At 47.1% G+C, this 21,466-nt stretch overlaps 1 protein-coding gene across 1 annotated transcript in view; it reads left to right on the top strand.

The window, feature by feature from the left end:
* Positions 1-15,465, top strand: part of LOC146961045 (pleckstrin homology domain-containing family G member 3-like) — a 28,011-nt gene extending 12,546 nt beyond the window's left edge. Inside the window, exons 8-19 of the mRNA XM_085771645.1 lie at positions 1,363-1,545; positions 1,636-1,728; positions 2,507-2,593; positions 2,728-2,761; positions 2,883-2,984; positions 3,095-3,127; positions 3,900-3,958; positions 4,891-5,028; positions 7,358-7,441; positions 9,264-10,493; positions 11,058-11,328; positions 14,513-15,465. Of these exons, the coding sequence (XP_085627771.1) occupies positions 1,363-1,545; positions 1,636-1,728; positions 2,507-2,593; positions 2,728-2,761; positions 2,883-2,984; positions 3,095-3,127; positions 3,900-3,958; positions 4,891-5,028; positions 7,358-7,441; positions 9,264-10,493; positions 11,058-11,328; positions 14,513-15,375 (3,177 nt within the window). The 3' untranslated portion in view covers positions 15,376-15,465. The remainder of the gene's footprint in view (positions 1-1,362; positions 1,546-1,635; positions 1,729-2,506; positions 2,594-2,727; positions 2,762-2,882; positions 2,985-3,094; positions 3,128-3,899; positions 3,959-4,890; positions 5,029-7,357; positions 7,442-9,263; positions 10,494-11,057; positions 11,329-14,512) is intronic.
* The last annotated feature ends 6,001 nt before the right edge of the window (positions 15,466-21,466 follow it).

Genomic DNA, 21,466 nt, shown 5'->3' with positions numbered 1-21,466 from the left:
AAACAAAATTTTTCAGAATGGGAAACCAGCGGGGATCGAACGACACCTGAACGCACCGTCACGCCATCCGTCTGCAGGTAGCGACGCCTGAACGCACCGTCACGCCGTCCGACACCTGAACGCACCACAATATTTTTTTTCGTAGGATAGGTCCGGGAAAGTCCCGCCTTTCCCGCCTCCATTTTCGGCTCTGATTGGCTAGAAGGACTCTCGCCTGATTGGTTGTTTGTTTTGGCTGTGAAAGTCTTTTTACTAAACTTAACCAACTCCTTTCTTCATTGCCTAAACCCAACCAATGGCACAATTACACTTCTCTCAAACTCAAAATGTAAACTTGGAATATACATTTAAAAACAAAATTTTTCAGAATGTGAAACCAGCGGGGATCGAACTCGGGTTCACCACACCGCAGGCGAAAACGCAAACCACTTCGCCATGGCGTCTGAACACACTAGACATTTCGGTTTGTGTATATTTTAGTTTACTACAGTACTGTTGTGAGATGACGTTACACGGCCAAATCAAACAACCAATCAGAGAGTTCATCCAGCCAATCAGAGGCGGGGAAGGCGGGACTTTCCCGGACCTATCCTACGGAAAAAAATATTACGAACGCACCGTCCGCCTGCAGGTAACGACACCTGAACGCACCGTCCGCCTGCAGGTAACGACACCTGAACGCACCGCCACGCTGTCACAGTCAACAACCGTCATGTTGACAGTGAGATTTAAATGGGCTTCACTTAAGAATTCTAAATTGGTCGCTCCCACATGTTTAGCTTTGTCACTCATTCCATGAATGCACAATCCTTACAAGTTGTACCTCGTTGGAAAGGTGACTAATCAGGCTTTCCATCTGTCTAAAAAGCAGCACCAACCAGAATTATTAAAAGGGAGAAATTATGGACTGAAAAAACATTTCCGAACTTTTTTTGAGTAATTTATACAAAAATACTACTTGGAGTTATTTTTTCTCTGATAAAGAGTGGTTTTATCATCTCAGCGACCTTTCCATTTGATTCCTGGTGTCAAAATTATCAGAAAAAGTGTGTTCATTTGTCTTTGTATGATGTCTAGTTTAGGAGCTATGAAAACTGGCATTTTTCGCCATTTGTGCGGACATAAATTCAAAATGGCCGCCAAAAAACACCCATGGGACATTAGTTGTCCCGGGCAACAAGCAAAAATCTTAAGTAGACACCTTAAGGGTCCTAAAAAACCATGTTTCAAAAATGTTTGTCTCGGGGACATTGGGACCCCTCCTTCCTACTAGAATAACTGATGATGATGAAGGTGATGATGATGATGATGATGAAGGTGATGATGAAGGTAATGATGATGATGTCACCCCCCCCCCACCAGGAGGTCCAGTCTCTGCTGCTGAACTGGAAAGGACCGGACCTCACCACGTACGGGGAACTGGTCCTAGAAGGAACCTTCAAGGTCCACCGGGCCAAGAACGAGAGGACGCTCTTCCTGTTCGACCGCATGCTGCTCATCACCAAGCGCCGCGGGGAGCACTACGTCTACAAGACTCACATCTCTGTGAGTGACAGGCCCTGACACTGACCTCTGACCTGAGGCCTGGTCTGACCCCTGACCTCTGTCCTCTGACCTCTGTCCCTCTGTCCTCAGTGCTCCACTCTGATGCTCATCGAAAGCGCCAAAGACTCCCTGAGCTTCAGCGTCACGCACTACAAACACCCCAAGCAGCCGCACACCGTGCAGGTGAGCTGAAGAACTTCCAGGGTTCCTATGCAATTATGGAAAAGTATGGAATTTGATTTTATACATTTCCAGGTTTGTAAAAGTATGGAAAATGGAAACTATTGTATGGAAATATATTTCATCTTGGTTCGGTCTTATCTGAAGTTATTTGGGTTAATTATTTTGTATCTAGCTACAATCTCCTGGAAATGATTTGCATAATGGCAGACACATTCAGAGTAATGAAAACGAATGATAAATTGCTTGATTTTCTTATATTATGCACGTCTATTTACTTAAATATTGTTTAGTTTAGTTTAGTTTATTATAACACAGGACAGTGTACAATACCATTAGTCAATTGCAAAACCATGAAAAGATGATTGTACCAGATTTAGCATCGAGGGCGAATTTCCATCTATAGTCCCAACACTCACAATACAGATCGCAATAAAATACAGATCACAAAAAATACACATCACAGTAAAATACAGAATGAACCCAAGACATAGAACGACACAGGTGAACACTTGAACAGCACAGAGGCAGCACATTATTAGATTTTTTTTACAGAGAAGTCTGGAAATTAGGGTCTGGAAAAAGTCTGGAATTTGGAAACTTTCAAATGTGTAGGAACCCTCAACTTGACCATCTGTACTTACAGAGGGTGTGCACGTGACGTTGTTGTTTTGCCACTGTGTCTGAATGAAAGGGGCGTGTCCCAGGGAGAAGTGGCGTAAACACAAACCCTCTGTTATAAACTTCAACGTGACAGAACTCTTTTAAACTCTTTGTTCAGGCGAAGACGGTGGAGGAGAAGAAGCTGTGGGCTCATCACATCAAACGCATCATTCTGGAAAACCACCACGCCATCATCCCACAGAAGGTCAGGGAGCAGACAGACACACACACACACACACACACACACACACACACACACACACACACACACCTGTACACACACACACACACACACACACACACCAGTGAGCAGAGGTCTGACGTGGTTTTCTGTTTCAGGCTAAAGAGGCCATCTTGGAAATGGACGCCATCTGTGAGTAAACTCTGTTCATCAGCTGTGATGATGATGATGATGATGATGATGATGATGATGATGATGATGATGATGATGATGATGATGATGATGATGATGATGAAGGTGCTCTCCCCTGTAGATCCTCCCCGGTATCGCTTCAGTCCCGAGCGTCTGAAGAAAGCTCTGTCGTCTCAGTCCGAGGAGTTCCAGAGAGACGGTCGTCAGGGGCGACGACAGTCAGGTAAAAACACCTGATGATGAAGCACCATCATCTTCATCTTCATCTTCATCACTTTGACCTGTCACTGAACCCTCCTCTCCTCCTCTCCTCCTCCTCTCCTCCTCCTCCAGAGCCGACCAGGCAGATCCTGAGGAGCAGCAGAGGTAACGTGTCTCATTCTGTTCTGGTTTGTCCCACGGTCCCTGAACGCAGCACGGCCTTTTACAGCCTTTACATCCCATGTTGAACAGGTGTTTTCCTGCAGGTGTGACTTTGTGACATCACATTCACAGCTGACATAGATATAAACACGTAGAAGCTGCCTCTGGCGCTGCTGTCCATTGGAACGATGCGTCAACGCGGCGGCCATCTTGGTCAGGGGGAAGCCGTGTCTACTTCCTGCATCAGAGGTCTATTAACCATTAACATCACCACAACTCACTGGATATTCAACCAAGTTTCAAGCCAATTAGTTTGTTATAAATGTCAGACAGATATTTATGATACATCAACAAAAAATCTCTTTTTTTTTATGTATTAAACATACACTTGCATACTCAGACACACACCCACATGCATAAATACACTGAAATGTGTTCTACAGGGTCTGACTGGTCTGACTGCTGGTCAGACGTTTATATGTCTATGGTCAGAAACCCCTGACCAAGATGGCCGCCGTGTTGACGTACCCTGACAAGCTCGAATGCGGCGTCTATGTGTATATAGTATCTATGCATAGCCGAGCCCCTGCATCTGTTACTGTGGTGCGTTCACTGACCTCAGGGACGAAATAGTCTTGATTGTGTTGGTCTCTTTGTTCAATGTTCATGTTCACAGATGGATAGTAACTGAATGTTTTACTGTCTGTGTTCAACCAATCATCTGTCTCCTTCTCCTCCTTCTTCTCCTTCGCCTGCTGCCTGTTGGACCTCACAGCCATCCTAAAGGTAAGAATCAAACTGTCTCACACCTGCTGGTCACCAGTTCCCTGTCCTGTCACAGAGTTACAGTCACTGAGCTCCATCCATCAGCTGCTCCGCCCTCTAGTGGTCCATTAGGAACGTTACACATTACATTTATATTATATTATAAGAAAACCAAGAGGGGAAGATGAAACTGGTTCCTCTGTCATTAGTTGGATGGGCTTCAGGTGGCCATATATGGGCAAATATAAGCCACTTAGTCTGCACACAGGTCAAAAAGTACAGTAAATGTTACACAACACAAAGAACAGTGTTCAACAAGTTCTTTAGACTTTATGCATTTTGTTGTGTTGTTGTTTATCAACTATAATCTCATGTCTTTGTGTACATCTTTTAAACACTTGACCTGTGTGTCTGTGTCTGTGTATATTGTGTATTGTGTTGTGTAACATTTACTGTACTTTTTGACCTCTGTGCATACTAAGTGGCTTATAATTGGCCCATCCAACTAATGACAGAGGTGTGATGTCATCAGGCCTTCAGCCTATATATATAGTATATGCCTGCTACCTGTCCTGCCGTTTCTCTAGTTGCCTGAGGAAGACCACATCTGGTCCAAACGTTGCATGCAAGTATCCAATAAATGGGAGCTTTAATCCAGTGTGCGGATATTCCCTCTTTTTCTTTTCAATAATCCTGTGACTATCCGGCACCTGGCCTAAAATAGGCACTTACTGGGTGTGTGCACAACCACCATGTTTTTCCTCTGGTCCAGAGAACATCTGTTGAACCAGGTCACATTAGTCGTAGAGTCGTTGCAGAGTGAAGGTGAGGGTGTGTGTGGCGTCTTGCAGCACTCGGGCAGCGAGGGGGTTTTACCGGGGGAGAGGAGCAGCAGCAGCAGCAGACTGGGTTCCGGTCTGGAAGAGGAGCAGCAGGAGGAGCAGGAAGAGGAAGAAGAGGAGGAAGAGGCGGCACGGCGGCTGCGTCCTCGGCGGTCCCAGACGGAGGACAGCGATCCAGACGACCTTCTGCTGCTGGGGGACGAGGAGCAGGTAGACGAGGACTTTGCCGGCTCGCTGCTGGCGGCCATCTCCTGCTGGCACTTCAGGGTGCAGGCCTTTCTGTCCAGCTCGCTGACGGTGACGGTGAGGACGGCTTTCTGCTGCCGGCCTGGGCTTCATCGCTGCTGCATCCTTCCTCCTCCACCGCTCCATAACTCCTGGATAACGGCGTTCCCTGCTCCGCTCGGCCATAACCAACCACAAAAACTCATATATTTTACCAAGAATATTTGTCTTATTTCTAGTCAAAATGTCATTTCTAGTCAAAACAAATCTCATTTTACTTAAAATAAGACTCATCACATTTAAAAAGTAGCTTGTTTTTAGACACTTTTTACTTCTTTCAAGCAGATTTTCACTTGAAATAAGTAGAAAAAAAATCTGATAGTGGAGCAAGTTTTTCTTTCTTATTACAAACACAAAAAACTTACTTTCACTGGCAGATTTTTCTACTTATTTCATGTAAAAATTAGTTTGAAACAAGTGAAAATGATCTAAAAACAAGTTCATTTTCTTATTTTAAGTGGAAAGAGGTTAGTTTTGACTAGAAATGAGACATTTTGACAAGAAATAAGACAAATATTCTTGGAAAGATGTTGAGTTTTTGCAGTGTGGCTCCAGAGCTCTCGGCTCGGCTGCATGAGCTTCACGTGTGGGACTAACAGCAGCTGAGGTGCATGTCTGAGGCCGGGGCTCAACTGCAGCAGGGTGGTGGACCGCTTACATTCAGAAGTTAAAGAACCCTTTAAAAAAAATTTTCGTGTCTTGCCTCACTTCCGAGTCCATGACCAGCAGATAGACACCATCCTTTCCACTGTGCGTGCAGTAACAAGGGAGATAGAGCCGTATCGCCGTAATTAGCTTAGCTCAAACGCTGGAAGTGTATGGGTAGTGTTAGCCTGCCTCCACCTAAAGTCACTAATTAGCTTAGCTCAAACACTGGAAGTGTATAGGTAGTGTTAGCCTGCCTCCACCTAAAGTCACTAATTAGCTTAGCTCAAACGCTGGAAGTGTATAGGTAGTGTTAGCCTGCCTCCACCTAAAGTCACTAATTAGCTTAGCTCAAACACTGGAAGTGTATAGGTAGTGTTAGCCTGCCTCCACCTAAAGTCACTAATTAGCTTAGCTCAAACGCTGGAAGTGTATGGGTAGTGTTAGCCTGCCTCCACCTAAAGTCTCTAATTAGCTTAGCTCAAACACTGGAAGTGTATGGGTAATGTTAGCCTGCCTCCTACCTGAGCCGAAACCAGCAGTCAGAAGCTGATTTCATTTTAGCTCTAAACTCTGTAAATATTTCACTTTATCCACATTTCAAACATGTTTAGGTGAGAAAGTAGCTGTTTAGATCAGCAGTGTGTCGTTAATTTGTCTAAATACCAGCTGTTTACTATTTTGTTCGGCGCTACTCAAGCTAGCCGTTGTGACCAACGCACTTCCAGTTACTTTCACAAAATAAAACACCCGTTGCCCTTTACATACAGAAAACCATGACGATAGAATTTGTGCTTTTACTTTGAAATAGGAAGCTAACCTACCCTCGATGTAGCTAGCTTGAACCAAAATAAAGCATCTTTGCTTGAACCCTCCGTTTTGACCGATCTCGTCCCGTTAGCGGCATTTGACCGCTCAAGATGCCTTACCGGAGAGTTTTGTAGCTCTGAGACGAAGATCGGCCGCCGGTTTCTGTTTAGAGTTGCTGAAGAGTTTCTCTGATGACTTTAGGTGGAGGCAGGCTAACACTACCCATACACTTCCAGTGTTTGAACTAAGCTAATTAGCGACTTTAGGTGGAGGCAGGCTAACACTACCTATACACTTCCAGTGTTTGAGCTAAGCTAATTACGGCGATACGGCTCTATCTCCCTTGTTACTGCACGCACAGTGGAAAGGATGGTGTCTATCTGCTGGCCATGGACTCGGGAGTGAGGCAAGACACGGAAAAAAAAACAAATGTTGGTGTATCCCTTTAAAGAACAGGGCTTTGATGAGCAGAGCGTTAGGAAGTTCACCTGCTGAAGCTCCTCTGACCTGCAGCTCAGGGTTTTAATCTGAACGTGTTGAAGCTGCCTCTCGGTGTTTGGTTGCTTTGTTTTATTTGCATGTTTGGTTTCAGCGACTGACACTTCATTCAGTTTGTGTGAGGAAGCTGATGAGGAAACGCTTCACTCACCTACAGGAGGTCTTATGGTTTCTGATGCTTCTCCTAACACAACCCTGTTTGGGAAACTCAGAGAATTCATAATATAAAGTTTGATTCTTCTTAATGATCCAGAACAAACAGGACCTCGACTTTTACTGACCCTTTTATTTGAAATGTCTGGTAGTAACGCGCCTTCATACTTAACCAAGTGTTCTACTTGACGAGACAAACTGCTGAAGCTTTGTTGTGTTGTGTTTGTCGGAGCAGACGGAGGGAGGCGGAGTCTCCTCCAAACAAGATGGCCGACCTCCTGGAGGAGAACCAGGTGGAGCTGAGCCACCGTCTGAACAGGTACAGAGCAGTGAAGAACAGCTTCAGTTTCTACACCTGAGCAGCAGAAACATGAAGCCACACATTTACTAACATTTATCTGCTTTAAAGGAGAATTCTGGTCATTTTTGACCCCTAAATTGTTCTCTTGATGGTCACCCAGTGTTGGGGGGAGCAAAAAACGGCGCTAGCGCTAGCGACAACGCTAACCCATGGGGGCAATTCTTCCAACCACAACAAACACTCAGAAAACAATCAGATATCTCTGGTACATGACTGGAATCTTTAGAGACACCACTGAACTCATATAGTGTAGAGTAGAAACAGTATAAACTTTGTGTTTTAACTCTGAAACATCCCAGAAAGACATTACTATCCCATCACAGAGCGCCTGCTCTCCCCGCCACAGAAACTAACACTTTGTCCTTGTTGTGATGATTTCTTTACTAAATAAACGGTGGAGCAGTGCAGTGGTGATGTCCATAATATCTCTGACCGTTTATTTTTGTACAGAAATGAGTTCAGTGGTGTCTCTAAGGATTCCAGTTGTTGAGGCAAGATTTGAACCAGCAACCTTCAGGTCTTCAGCCCAGTGATCTAACCACTAGGCTACAGACACACATAAAAAGAGAATAAACAAAATGGCCAAACAGAAGAACAATAGTGTGAATGCTGAAAGTGATGATTTGAACCAGCAACCTTCAGGTCTTCAGCCCAGTGATCTAACCACTAGGCTACAGACACACATAAAAAGAGAATAAACAAAATGGCCAAACAGAAGAACAATAGTGTGAATGCTGAAAGTGATGATTTGAACCAGCAACCTTCAGGTCTTCAGCCCAGTGATCTAACCACTAGGCTACAGACACACATAAAAAGAGAATAAACAAAGCGGCCAAACAGAAGAACAATAGTGTGAATGCTGAAAGTGATGATTTGAACCAGCAACCTTCAGGTCTTCAGCCCAGTGATCTAACCACTAGGCTACAGACACACATAAAAAGAGAATAAACAAAATGGCCAAACAGAAGAACAATAGTGTGAATGCTGAAAGTGATGATTTGAACCAGCAACCTTCAGGTCTTCAGCCCAGTGATCTAACCACTAGGCTACAGACACACATAAAAAGAGAATAAACAAAATGGCCAAACAGAAGAACAATAGTGTGAATGCTGAAAGTGATGATTTGAACCAGCAACCTTCAGGTCTTCAGCCCAGTGATCTAACCACTAGGCTACAGACACACATAAAAAGAGAATAAACAAAATGGCCAAACAGAAGAACAATAGTGTGAATGCTGAAAGTGATGATTTGAACCAGCAACCTTCAGGTCTTCAGCCCAGTGATCTAACCACTAGGCTACAGACACACATAAAAAGAGAATAAACAAAATGGCCAAACAGAAGAACAATAGTGTGAATGCTGAAAGTGATGATTTGAACCAGCAACCTTCAGGTCTTCAGCCCAGTGATCTAACCACTAGGCTACAGACACACATAAAAAGAGAATAAACAAAATGGCCAAACAGAAGAACAATAGTGTGAATGCTGAAAGTGATGATTTGAACCAGCAACCTTCAGGTCTTCAGCCCAGTGATCTAACCACTAGGCTACAGACACACATAAAAAGAGAATAAACAAAGCGGCCAAACAGAAGAACAATAGTGTGAATGCTGAAAGTGATGATTTGAACCAGCAACCTTCAGGTCTTCAGCCCAGTGATCTAACCACTAGGCTACAGACACACATAAAAAGAGAATAAACAAAATGGCCAAACAGAAGAACAATAGTGGGAATGCTGAAAGTGATGATGTGATGATCATCTGTATTTTCTTCTCTTCCAGCTCGCCACCGATCCGCTGCTGCAGACGACCTCAGAGTCTGGACCAGCAGTGAACTCTGAACCTGGTGCAGAACCTCCTCTGACCTCAGCTCCTCCTCAGAGGTCAGAGGTCAAACTGAACCCTGCAGAGCCCCGGGACGGACCGCCGTCGGCCACGCCGGACTCAGACTCCAAGACGCTGAGCAGCGCCGAGTCGTCTGAGGAAGAGGAGGAGGATGAAGACAAGGAGGAAGAGCAGCAGAGCGCGGTCGTCAGCATCCTCCCGTCCTCGGTGCTGGACCGAGCCGGCGCCATCGCTCAGCACTTCACCAGCAGCGTCAAGCGAGGCAGCGGCAGCGGCGTTGCCCCGGACGACGCCCGCTCGCTGGGCTGCCCGTCGCCGCGGTTACCCAGCAGGAACAGCAGCAGCCTGAGCCTCCGCGCCGAACTAGAGCTCGGCGGCCAGCGGTTAGATGACACCGCTGTCGCCGTGGAGACCTTCACCGCGGAGACCGATCAGACTCTTCTGTCTCCGCTGTTGGACGGCGACAGAGCGATCCGCCGCCGCAGAGACTCGGCGCTGTCCAAGCAGGACCAGCTGCTCATCAGCAAGATCAGGAGCTACTACGAGGACGCGGGGAACCAGGACGCGGCCTTCGGTCTGCAGCGCCGCGAGAGCCTCACCTACATCCCCACCGGCCTGGTCCGCAGCTCCGTCAGCCGCTTCAACAGCAGCACCGAGACCGCCGCCGAGGACCAGAGGGACCGCCAGACCACAGCCACATCCACCGCCGCCTCGGGCCTCGAGTCTCAGCTGGTTTCACCCTCAGACCCTTACGGCCGCTGCATGGTCTCTAGCGACTCTCTGGACTCGTTGAGGTCGGACCAGAGGAGCACGGATGCAGAAGACTCAGGACAAACCCCGTCGAGGTCCCGGTCCCAGAGTCTGCAGGACAATAATAATCCGTCTGAGGAGGACGAGGAGTTCAGACCTTCATCTGAGATGATCAAGATCTGGCAGGCCATGGAGCACAAGATCTCCAGATCGCAGCGTGAAGACCGAGACAGAGACCGAGGGCGAGACAAATCCAGAGAAGCTCCTCAGACTTCCAGAGCCGCCACCGCCGTCGGCCCGTCGACCGGAGCATCAGACCTCGGCGCCGTCACCGAGGAATCCACCACCGGACCGACGCCCCTCAAGACCAGAACCACCGGAGCGACGCGCGCAGCGAGTCTGAAGGACACGCTGAAGGTCTGTAGAAGAAAAATAACATATATAGAACGTGTATATCGTCCTATTTGGGCCTTTAAACTTTTCTTCTTTATTTAAGTAAAATAAACTCAAAAACTCAAAACACGACGCTGGAAAACATTAGGGCAGAGCCAAAAAAATCGAAGCTTCGAAGCTTCGTTCGTTGCCATGGAAAATTGATCTTTAAGTCTGTGATCGATTGTTTTTTTTTTCTTCCTTTTTCCCTTTTTGACACCGGTTCTCATCGGCACTTGTTACATTACAATGAGTAGGCTACTTGGCATCCTGGAAACCTGCCTGATTTTGGAGTGGATAGCAGTGTTTGTTTGCCATTACTTTCATTATTTCCACTACGGTCGCGCACCGCCCCCAATGTTTGTGGGCAGATGATGGCAGTCAGTAATGATAAAGCCACGGTGGAGTGAAACAACATAAGAACATGAAAAATAATGATATTCTAACTATTCAAACCAACACAAAATAACATCAAATGTAGTCTGGTTGTTGTTGACTTGATCTTTAAAGGAGGCACAACTTTCTTTTCATTGGTCTTGTTGTTTTCAGGTGTTTGGACATGAGGCCGTGGTGCTGAGAGCTGCAGCGCCGCGCGTCGCCCAGCTGAAGGCCGAGGCAGCGGGAGGACCGAGGACCGCCGAGGACGACTCAGAGGACCAGACGGACGACGGAGACAAAACCAAGAGCAAAGTCCTTCACCTGGCCCGTCAGTACAGCCAGAAGATCAAGACCACCAAACCCGTGGTCCGCCAGCGCAGCCAGTTCCTCCTGACCAGCACCAAGAGCTTAGCCTCGGTGGAGGAGGAGAGGGAGGCTGCAGGTAGGACTCATGTACCGCTGTTTCACACACTGCTCCCAGTTTGTCTGTTAAAGGGATAAATACATAGATAATAAAGAGAATACAAATACTTACACTGATGTGAATATGCAAATGAGCAGCATTTAAAAGAATAGTTCACCTAAAATTCAAATTTCACTCATTATCTACTTGCAAATGGATACCAACTGTCTTTGTAACAAAAAGACACACCAAAAAACATCCAAATACCTCCAAGCTCCTCTTCCCGGTTCATCAAATTTGACGAACCGGGAAGAGGAGCTTCGAGAAGCTTCCACTACAAACAAGCTTGAAACATCCATCCATCCATCCATTTTCCGCCGCATTATCCGGAATCGGGTCGCGGGGGCAGCAGTCGGAGCAGGGATCCCCAGACTTCCCTCTCCCCGGACACTTCCTCCAGCTCTTCCGGGGGGACCCCAAGGCGTTCCCAGGCCAGCCGAGTGACGTAGTCACTCCAGCGTGTCCTGGGTCTTCCTCTGGTCTCCTCCCGGTGGGACATGCCCGGAACACCTCACGAGGGAGGCGTCCAGGGGGCATCCTATACAGGTGCCCGAGCCACCTCAGCTGGCTCCTCTCGATGTAGAGGAGCAGCGGCTCTACTCCGAGCTCCTCCCGGGTGACAGAGCTCCTCACCCTCTCTCTAAGGGAGCACCCCGCCACCCTGGTGACGGAGCTCCTCCCCCTCTCTCTAAGGGAGCGCCCCGCCACCCTGGTGACGGAGCTCCTCCCCCTCTCTCTAAGGGAGCGCCCCGCCACCCTGGTGACGGAGCTCCTCCCCCTCTCTCTAAGGGAGCGCCCCGCCACCCTGGTGACGGAGCTCCTCCCCCTCTCTCTAAGGGAGCGCCCCGCCACCCTGGTGACGGAGCTCCTCCCCCTCTCTCTAAGGGAGCGCCCCGCCACCCTGGTGACGGAGCTCCTCCCCCTCTCTCTAAGGGAGCGCCCCGCCACCCTGGTGACAGAGCTCCTCCCCCTATCTCTAAGGGAGGAAACTCATTTCGGCCGCTTGTATCCGGGATCCCGTTCTTTCGGTCATGACCCAGAGTTCATGACCGTAGGTGAGGGTGGGAACGTAGATCGACCGGTAAATCGAGAGCTTTGCCTTTCGGCTCAGCTCCTTCTTCACCACGACGGACCGATACAATGACCGCATTACTGCGGCCGCCGCACCGATCCGCCTGTCGATCTCGCGCTCCATTCTCCCCTCACTCGTGAACAAGACCCCAAGATACTTAAACTCCTCCACCTGAGGCAGGAACTCTCCCCCGACCTGGAGGGTGCAAGCCACCTTTTTCCGGTCGAGAACCATGGCCTCGGACTTAGAGGTGCTGATTCTCATCCCAGCTGCTTCACACTCGGCTGCAAACCGCCCCAGTGCATGCTGAAGGTCCTGGCTCGAGGGAGCCAACAAGACCACATCATCTGCAAAAAGCAGAGATGAAATCAAGTGGCTCCCGAACCGTACCCCCTCCGGCCCTTGGCTGCACCTAGAAATTCTGTCCATAAAAATAATGAACAGAACCGGTGACAAAGGGCAGCCTTGCCGGAGTCCAACACGCACCTGGAACAGGTCTGACTTACTGCCGCCATGCGAACCAAGCTCCTGCTCCGGTCATACAGGGACCGTACAGCCCTCAGCAGAGGGCCTCCGACCCCATACTCTCGGAGCACCTCCCACAGGATGCCACGTGGGACACGGTCGAAAGCCTTCTCCAAGTCCACAAAACACATGTGGACTGGTTGGGCAAACTCCCATGCGCCCTCGAGCACCCTGCGGAGGGTATAGAGCTGGCCCAGCGTTCCACGGCCAGGACGAAAACCGCATTGTTCCTCCTGAATCCGAGGTTCGACTATCGGCCGAATTCTCCTCTCCAGCACCCTGGAATAGATTTCCCCGGGAGGCTGAGGAGTGTGATCCCCCGGTAGTTGGAACACACCCTCCGGTCCCCCTTTTTGAAGAGAGGGACCACCACCCCGGTCTGAAGAGAGGGACCACCACCCCGGTCTGCCAGTCCAGAGGCTCTGTCCCCGACCGCCACGCGATGCTGCAGAGGCGTGTCAGCCACGACAGCCCCGCAACATCCAGAGACTTGAGGTACTCAGGGCGGATCTCATCCACCCCCGGTGCCTTGCCACTGAGGAGCTTCTGGACTACCTCAGTGACTTCAGCTTGGGTGATGAATGAATCGACCTCTGAGTCCTCAGCCTCTGCTTCCTCGACGGAAGGCGTGTCAGTGGGATTGAGGAGATCCTCGAAGTATTCCTTCCACCGCCCGACGATATCCCCAGTCGAGGTCAACAGCTCCCCTCCTCCACTGTAAACAGTGTTGGTGGAGCACTGCTTCCCCCTCCTGAGGCGCCGGGTGGTTTGCCAGAATTTCCTCGAGGCCGACCGGTAGTCCTCCTCCATGGCCTCTCCGAACTTTTCCCAGACCCGAGTTTTTGCTTCCGTGACCGCCCAAGCTGCCGTCCGCTTGACCTGCCGGTACCCGTCAGCTGCCTCGGGAGTCCCCCGAGCTAGCCAGGCTCGGTAAGACTCCTTCTTCAGCTTGACGGCATCCCTTACTTCTGGTGTCCACCACCGGGTTCGGGGATTGCCACCGCGACAGGCGCCGGAGACCTTACGGCCACAGCTCCGGACGGCCGCGTCAACAATGGAAGTGGAGAACATGGTCCATTCAGACTCAATGTCTCTGACCTCCCTCGGAATCCGGTCAAAGCTCTCCCGGAGGTGGGAGTTGAAGACTTCCCTGACAGGGGATTCTGCCAGACGTTCCCAGCAGACCCTCACGATACGCTTGGGTCTTCCAGGTCTGTCCAGCTTCCTCCCCTGCCAGCGGATCCAACTCACCACCAGGTGGTGATCAGTTGACAGCTCAGCCCCTCTCTTCACCCGAGTGTCCAAGACATACGGCCGGAGGTCAGATGACACGACTACAAAGTCGATCATTGACCTCCGGCCTAGGGTGTCCTGGTGCCACGTGCACTGATGGACACCCTTATGCTTGAACATGGTGTTCGTTATGGACAAACTGTGGCTAGCACAGAAGTGAATGGAAGAAGACCAAAGTCTTGACGTCCCTCTCTGATAACCCTGTCAGTCTTTTCTTTATGATAATGAACTAGAATTAAACTTGACATTTATGATTGTTTGTGTTTCTTGCAGGAAACCCCGTCCTGCCCCTGGTGTCTCAGAAGAAGTCGTCCTCTCTGCCTCTGAGCTCCGCCCCCCCCTGCAGCTCTGGCCCCGCCCCCCCGGCCCCTCCGGCTCGGCCTCGGTCCCGCAGCCCCCTCAGTCCCACCGAGGCCTTCCACTGGCCCGACGTGCAGGAACTCCGCTCCAAGTACTCGGACCACGGCGTCCGGCTGCAGAAGAGTCCTGTGGGCCGCAGCCGCTCCACGCCGGAGCAGATGTTCCACTGGGGTCTGAGACGACATTCCTCCTCCTCGGAGGGAGGAGGAGCAGCAGGTTCCCATGGCGACAGTGACGCTCCGTCCTCGTCCCGACCTCGGAGCAGACGTGACGGCGCTCGGCGGGAGCAGCGCTGCCGGCGGCTGCAGCGAGCCAACTCCCTGGACCCGCGGCTCAGCGGAGAACAGGTCGACCAGCTGCAGCAGCTCCAGGAGCAGCAGGCCGCCGTCGCCGAGGGCAACCACGACGGATACTTCATCGCCGCCGAGGCTCCGTTGCCCGGCGACCCCGAACACAAGCTCATCGTCGTAGAGAAGCTTCTTCCTCCACTGCCGGCTGCAGAAACACAAACCGCCACAGAAACCAAACAAGACGATGATGATGACGACAGCTACGTTCAGATTCGCTCTCCCACCAGCAGGGAGAAGATCTCCATCATGGCCGTCATCGACCGTTGCCGTGCCTACCAGGACTCAGACGAGTACAGACAGCGGGAGGAGGCGAAGGCCGCGCGGTCTGCAGAGCCAGAGGACGGCGCCACGCAGCAGCAGCAGCAGCAGCAGCAGCAGAGCAGCATGGTGAAGAACCTGAGGGAGAAGTTCCAGAGCCTCAACTGATCAACTGAACTGAAGAGAAACAGTTTTAATTCAACTGTAAAGAGTCGTATCGAAGCTCCGAACGAATGAACCCAAAGATTTCTACATCCGACACCAGAGCACTTCAAAAACTCACAATCTTTACAAGGATATTTGTCTCATTTCTAGTCAAAACTAATCTCTTTTCACTTAAAATAAAAATTAACTTGTTTTTAGATCATTTTCACTTGTTTCAAACTAATTTTCACTTGAAATAAGTAGAAAAATCTGCCAGTGAAAGCAAGTTTTTTGTGCTTGTAATAAGAAAGAAAAACTTGCTCCACTATCAGATTTTTCTACTTATTTCAAGTGAAAATCTGCTTGAAAGAAGTAAAAAGTGTCTAAAAACAAGCTACTTTTAATGTGATGAGTCTTATTTTAAGTAGAATGAGATTTGTTTTGACTAGAAATAAGACAAATATTCTTGGTAGATGTAGAGTTTTTGCAGTGAACCAGGTCCGCGCTGGTCTAGGATCGTTAGAGGGTTAATTGTACTTATAAATAAACATACAGTATATATGAGTATTGTGGTTTTAGGAGACAAGGCAGGTCTGTGCTGATTGGCTCGTTGTGTATAATATATATAATATCAGGTGTGACTGGTCTGTTTTTCTACTGGATGGTGTGTACAGTTAAAGGGACATGCCCCCTCCAGCTCCCACTTTAACTCCTGCTGCTGCACAAACAACCACTAAACTGCCCCATGCTTTTATTTTGAAGGTGAAGGGAAAGTCCAGGGTTTCCTGTCCACACCTGACACACTGCAAAAACTCAACATCTTACCAAGAATATTAGTCTCATTTCTAGTCAAAACAAAACTCATTCTACCTAAAATAAGACTCATCACATTAAAAAGCAGCTTGTTTTTAGACACTTTTTACTTCTTTCAAGCAGATTTTCACTTGAAATAAGTAGAAAAATCTGATAGTGGCACTAAAAACTTGCTTTCACTGGCAGATTTTTCTACTTATTTCAAGTGAAATAATCTGAAAATGATCTAAAAACAAGTTAATTTTTAGATGATGAGTCTTATTTGAAGTGGAAAGAGATTAGTTTTGACTAGAAATGAGACATTTTGACAAGAAATAAGACAAATATTCTTGGATAGATGTAGAGATTTTGCAGTGTTCTGGGATGGATGGTGGACTGCTGCCAGTGTTTCCTCAGCAGGTTTTAATACGTGTCGTGAGTTGTTCTTTTAGCTCAGTGGCTGACTCTGACTCTGACTCAGGGTTTGAACCTGTAACGTTTCTCCTGCTATTTATGTCATCTGTTGTAAATAGAAACCAATGCACTGTCTTTCTATAACTGTGTGTGTATGTGTATGTATGTGTGTATGTATGTACATAAACCAGTTTCTATGAGAATGAGGACGTCTGTGTTCACATTAAAACCACCAACAGGACGACCAGTGGTTGTGTTGTCATTGTGTTGTAGTGTGTTCCATGTGTCGTCGTCTTTTACATCATCAGTCATTAACGGTTCAGAAGTTATTTATGTTTTGTTAAAACATGTTCAGCCTCATTGATGATAAACAAAATAAAACAACTGTCACTGAATTAACTTGAAACTGACAAAAGTTCTAACGGGTAAAAGTTTAGCGAACATAAATCAGACGTTGCTTCTGAATCGTGGTTCAACAGAATTATTTAAAAAAAGAAATGAATGAAACTTTAACTTAAAGGTTAGGATAAGGGTAACACTACATACTATATATAAGATTTTATATCAGCTATAGGCCTATATTACACAGACAAGGCAAGGCAGTTTGATTTGTATAGCCTGTTATTTAGCCTGTTATTTACAACAGTTTGTCTCATACGTAGCTACACATCTAGAGAAGGTCAAACTGAGTTCACCTGGAAGAGTCACAACACTCTGAAACTTCACCCTAAAGCCCAACGTTCTTCACTTAGACAATATGAATATAAATAATAATATATATATATATATGAATAAACAGAGATGTATGTCCTGACACCTATAGAGCCGGTGCAATTGGGACCCCCCGGGGGACCCATTGCAGTCCACACCAAGCTTGGCTGGTCACTTCAAGGTCCCACCAGTGTCGACCAAGTTCCTGCATCCAACCAGCAGTGCTTGCTTACAGCAACGGTCTCGCCCACTTCTGAACTCTTAAAGAACGTTGGACGCCTTTGGCAGATCGACACGCTGCCATACACAAGCCAGAAGCAGGTGACCCGATCGAAGCAAGATCAGCAAGCTTTAAACCTGCTCCAGACCTCCTCTGTCAGAGTCAATGTTGAAGGGGTCCAAAGATTTGCTACACCGCCGCTTCGCAGAACCAACTCCACCATCCTCCAAGCTCCTATGGAAGTGTTGCCTAGTCTTCGTAGTACGGAGAGGAGACTCGCCAAAGACCCACAGCGCGCTGAGGTCTATTGTCAGGAGATCCACAAGCTAGAGAAGATGGGCTACGTAGCAGTGGTGCCACCAGATCCTGGTTTATACCTCACCACATGGTGCAACACAACAACAAAGACAGGATTGTCTTTAACTGTTCCTTTCAGTACGAAGGAAAGTCACTCAACGACCTTCTTCTTCCTGGACCTGCTCTAGGTCCATCGCTGCTAGGAGTCCTCATTCGGTTTCGACAGTACCCAGTTGCGGTGAGTGGTGATATCAAAAGTATGTTCCACCAGATACGCCTTCTGCCAGCCGACAAACCTGTTCTGCGCTTCATCTGGCGGGACACGAAGAGGACCGAAGAGCCGAAGATCTACGAATGGTCCTACGAAGTCCTTCCATTTGGCGCTACGTGCAGCCCTTGCTGTGCCATCTACTGTACGCCCTGCAGCTGCACGTCCAGGACATGGGTGAGTCCAACAGCCATCTTGTTGATTGTGTTGAGCGGTCATTCTACGTGGATAACTGTCTCCGCAGCACCCACTCAAAGGAGGAAGCGAAGGATCTTGTCGATGGTCTGCGCCAGCTACTCCTCACTGGGGGCTTCGAGATACGCCAGTGGGCTAGCAACATCCCGGAGGTCGTTGAGCACCTTCCATCCGACGTCAGATCTGAGAGCAATGAGCTGTGGCTTTCCCAACCCAGCATGGACCTGCAGGAGCCAACTCTGGGGCTACGTTGGGATTGCCTCCGTGACTCCCTGAAGTACAAACATAGACCAGTGGAGAGAACCGAACCCACATTGAGTAGGGATGGGTACCTTTTGCATTTGAATCGATACGGTATCGATACTCGGTACCTGGGAACCGATATCGGTACCAATCGGTACTTTTTGTGTGTGTGGTAAAATAAATAAATAAATAAATACAAACGTCTGAAATTTGAATATTTACCTCTTAACAACATCACAACTCCTCAGCCTTTAAGAGTATTTTATTTTTTAGGGATGGGCAATGATTTTCATATAGCCTAATGGAATAGTCATTCAATGAAAAAAAAAAAAAAAGTTTGAGACTATAGTCTTGTCTGAAAAAATGTCCGTTTTTACTGTGGGAAAAGGAGAAACATGGAAAGACTCCTACAGCCATCAGAAAGCTCTGTGTGAAACTTTGTCAAATAAAAAAAACTGAAACTGAAACTGCAGAGCAAACTCTGCAACATGTGGACTTGACGTTTTGACGAGAGGAGAGGGGGAGACTCGTTTAGATCTGCTCTCATTACGTGACGAGGACTTGAAAGAGACTGCACTCTCGCTGACGCACGACGAAGGTGCGTTCAGGTACCGAAATGTGGTACCGATTGACTTTATGTGAATCGATACTCGGTACTTTGGTTGGAATTCGGTCGGTACCAAAAAAGTCCCGAATTTCGGTTCCCATCCCTAACATTGAGGAACGTCTACAAGGTACTTGCCTGTCAATATGACCCCCTAGTAGAGATGCGCGGTTTGCGGACACAACCGCGGAGTCCGCGGATAAACCGCGGGTCGGGCGGGTGACATGACGAAAAAATATATTTTAACCCTTTGATGCACAACATGGGTCTAAATAGACCCGAGTGAGTTTTTTTGTGCTATATCTTTGCGAAAAATTTATTTCATCATATAGAATTCCAGGTATTCCTCAATTAACTTGTTTTTGATCATAATACATCCTTATTTTATTTTTTACTTTTTCACTTTTTTAATAAAAACACATTTTGTATCACTACCCCTCTAATGCGCAACATGGGTCTAAAATGACCCACATTCATTTCCAATGTGATTTCATGCTGAGTGATAGTTTCTTTGCTGTAACTTTTGAAATCTATCTATTTTATGATTGAATGTTCCAAGTATTATTTAATATCTTGTTTTTTATTAGTGGGGTCATTATTTCCATTTTTCATTTCTAACTTGTGAACAAAAATGAACAAAAATGTCTCAGTGAGTGGACCGGTTGAAAAAACAAGTATAGCAAGAATACTTTAATTTTAGCATTCCCTCACTATCTATACCAACAACAGACCATTGTTTCCTTGATTACAATAATGACTAGTCATTACCTGTCCTTTTCCCCCATTAATAGCTCTGTTGACATATTCTACTGTGGTCAACAGCTAACCATAGTTTATTCTATCTGAGTAGGCTATTTCAATGTTATATCTTTGAAATCACTGCACAGTATTTATCATTTTCTTCAGTAAATATTCTTTTTTAAGCACATATAATCATATTTACTTGTTTTACAATTATTCCAATTTACCTAAAGAAACATTTGATGACTCATTAAAGATAACTGTGCATAATTGATAAGGTTTTAGTTACCTTGAATAAGTAGCTACATTACTTGTCATAAAGGGAAATACCTTAATATTAGCAAGTTAGCTAACTGTTAACATGATGACATGTTCTAGCTGGTGACAACAATAGAATAATATTCTATTGTAGACACCAGCTAGAACATGTCAACAGCTGCCTACCTAGCTAGCTGTTGACATGTTCTACTGTAGTTAACTAATACAGTAGAATGTAGAAATGTCAACAGCTAGCTAGCTAACTGGTCCACTCTCTGAGACTTTTTGTCTATTTGTTCATAAAATAAGAAAGTAAAAATGGAAATAACACCCTGTACTAATTAAAAACAAGATATTCAAATGATACTTGGAGGATTCAATCATAAAATATATTGATTTTAAAAGATACCACAAAGAAACACTCACCCAGCATGAATTCACATGGAAAATGAATGCGGGTCATTTTAGACCCATGTTGCGCATTAGAGGGGGTGTGCATATGTTGTGCATCAAAGGGTTAATTAGATTCGGGCGGGTGGCGGTTGAACCAATTAGGAAAAATATATACATAGTTAAATATTGTTACCCACATACGAAAAATGAGCAGCACTCTTTGAAACAGTCAAATTTTCATCAGGCACTGCAGTAATTGCCCACTGGTGTCTGTGCATGAGAGATGGCAACACCTTATTCATTTTGTGAGGAACGCACTCCTGATCTGAGGGCATTGGCAACAACAGTCAACACTTTCTTCATGGAAATGACAATACAGTGGAAACCACTTATAGTGATCACGGATATAGTAGCCTAATCAACCGCTTATGGATCAAAAGGCTTGGGACGGAATCATTTCTATACAAATGCTGTTTAAATAATTCGTTATAGTGATCAAGAAATCCGCTAGTGTTCATTTTTGGTCATTTTATGGATGAAAACATGCGCAAAAACAATTCAAAAACTATGTGTAGTCTATTTATTTTATTTTCGGCGGTGTCCCTTTGACGTGCTGCTGCAGCAGCCTGCACATGTTGTTGTGCTGTGTGCGTCACCTGGCTGGCTGAGCCACATGGCTGTCGGTGCGGCGCAACTCATTATCACTTGTCTGTCAAAACATGGATGAATGAAACCTATCCACTTTATATCGACCGCGGACGTCAGGAATAGATTTTCAGCTTTTGGCTCGTTCCGTTCATCTCCGCATAGCGCTCTGTTCCCGTTATTGGTAGAGAGAGAGAGAGAGAGAGAGAGGGGCGCACACTGCATGACAGCAGCGCGCGGCAGAAGTGAAACTCAGATGGCCTGACCCCCCTCATCCATATTAGATGTTGGCCTACAACAACGGGCGGATGGCGGGCGGGTGTGGTTTTGAAAA

This window comes from Trachurus japonicus, chromosome 24, assembly GCF_045865225.1.
Source record: "Trachurus japonicus isolate A0001 chromosome 24, Traja_1.0".
NCBI classification, from domain to species: domain Eukaryota; kingdom Metazoa; phylum Chordata; class Actinopteri; order Carangiformes; family Carangidae; genus Trachurus; species Trachurus japonicus.
The sequence above is the reverse complement of the archived record's forward strand: the minus strand, read 5'-3'. Positions and strand labels throughout refer to the sequence as shown.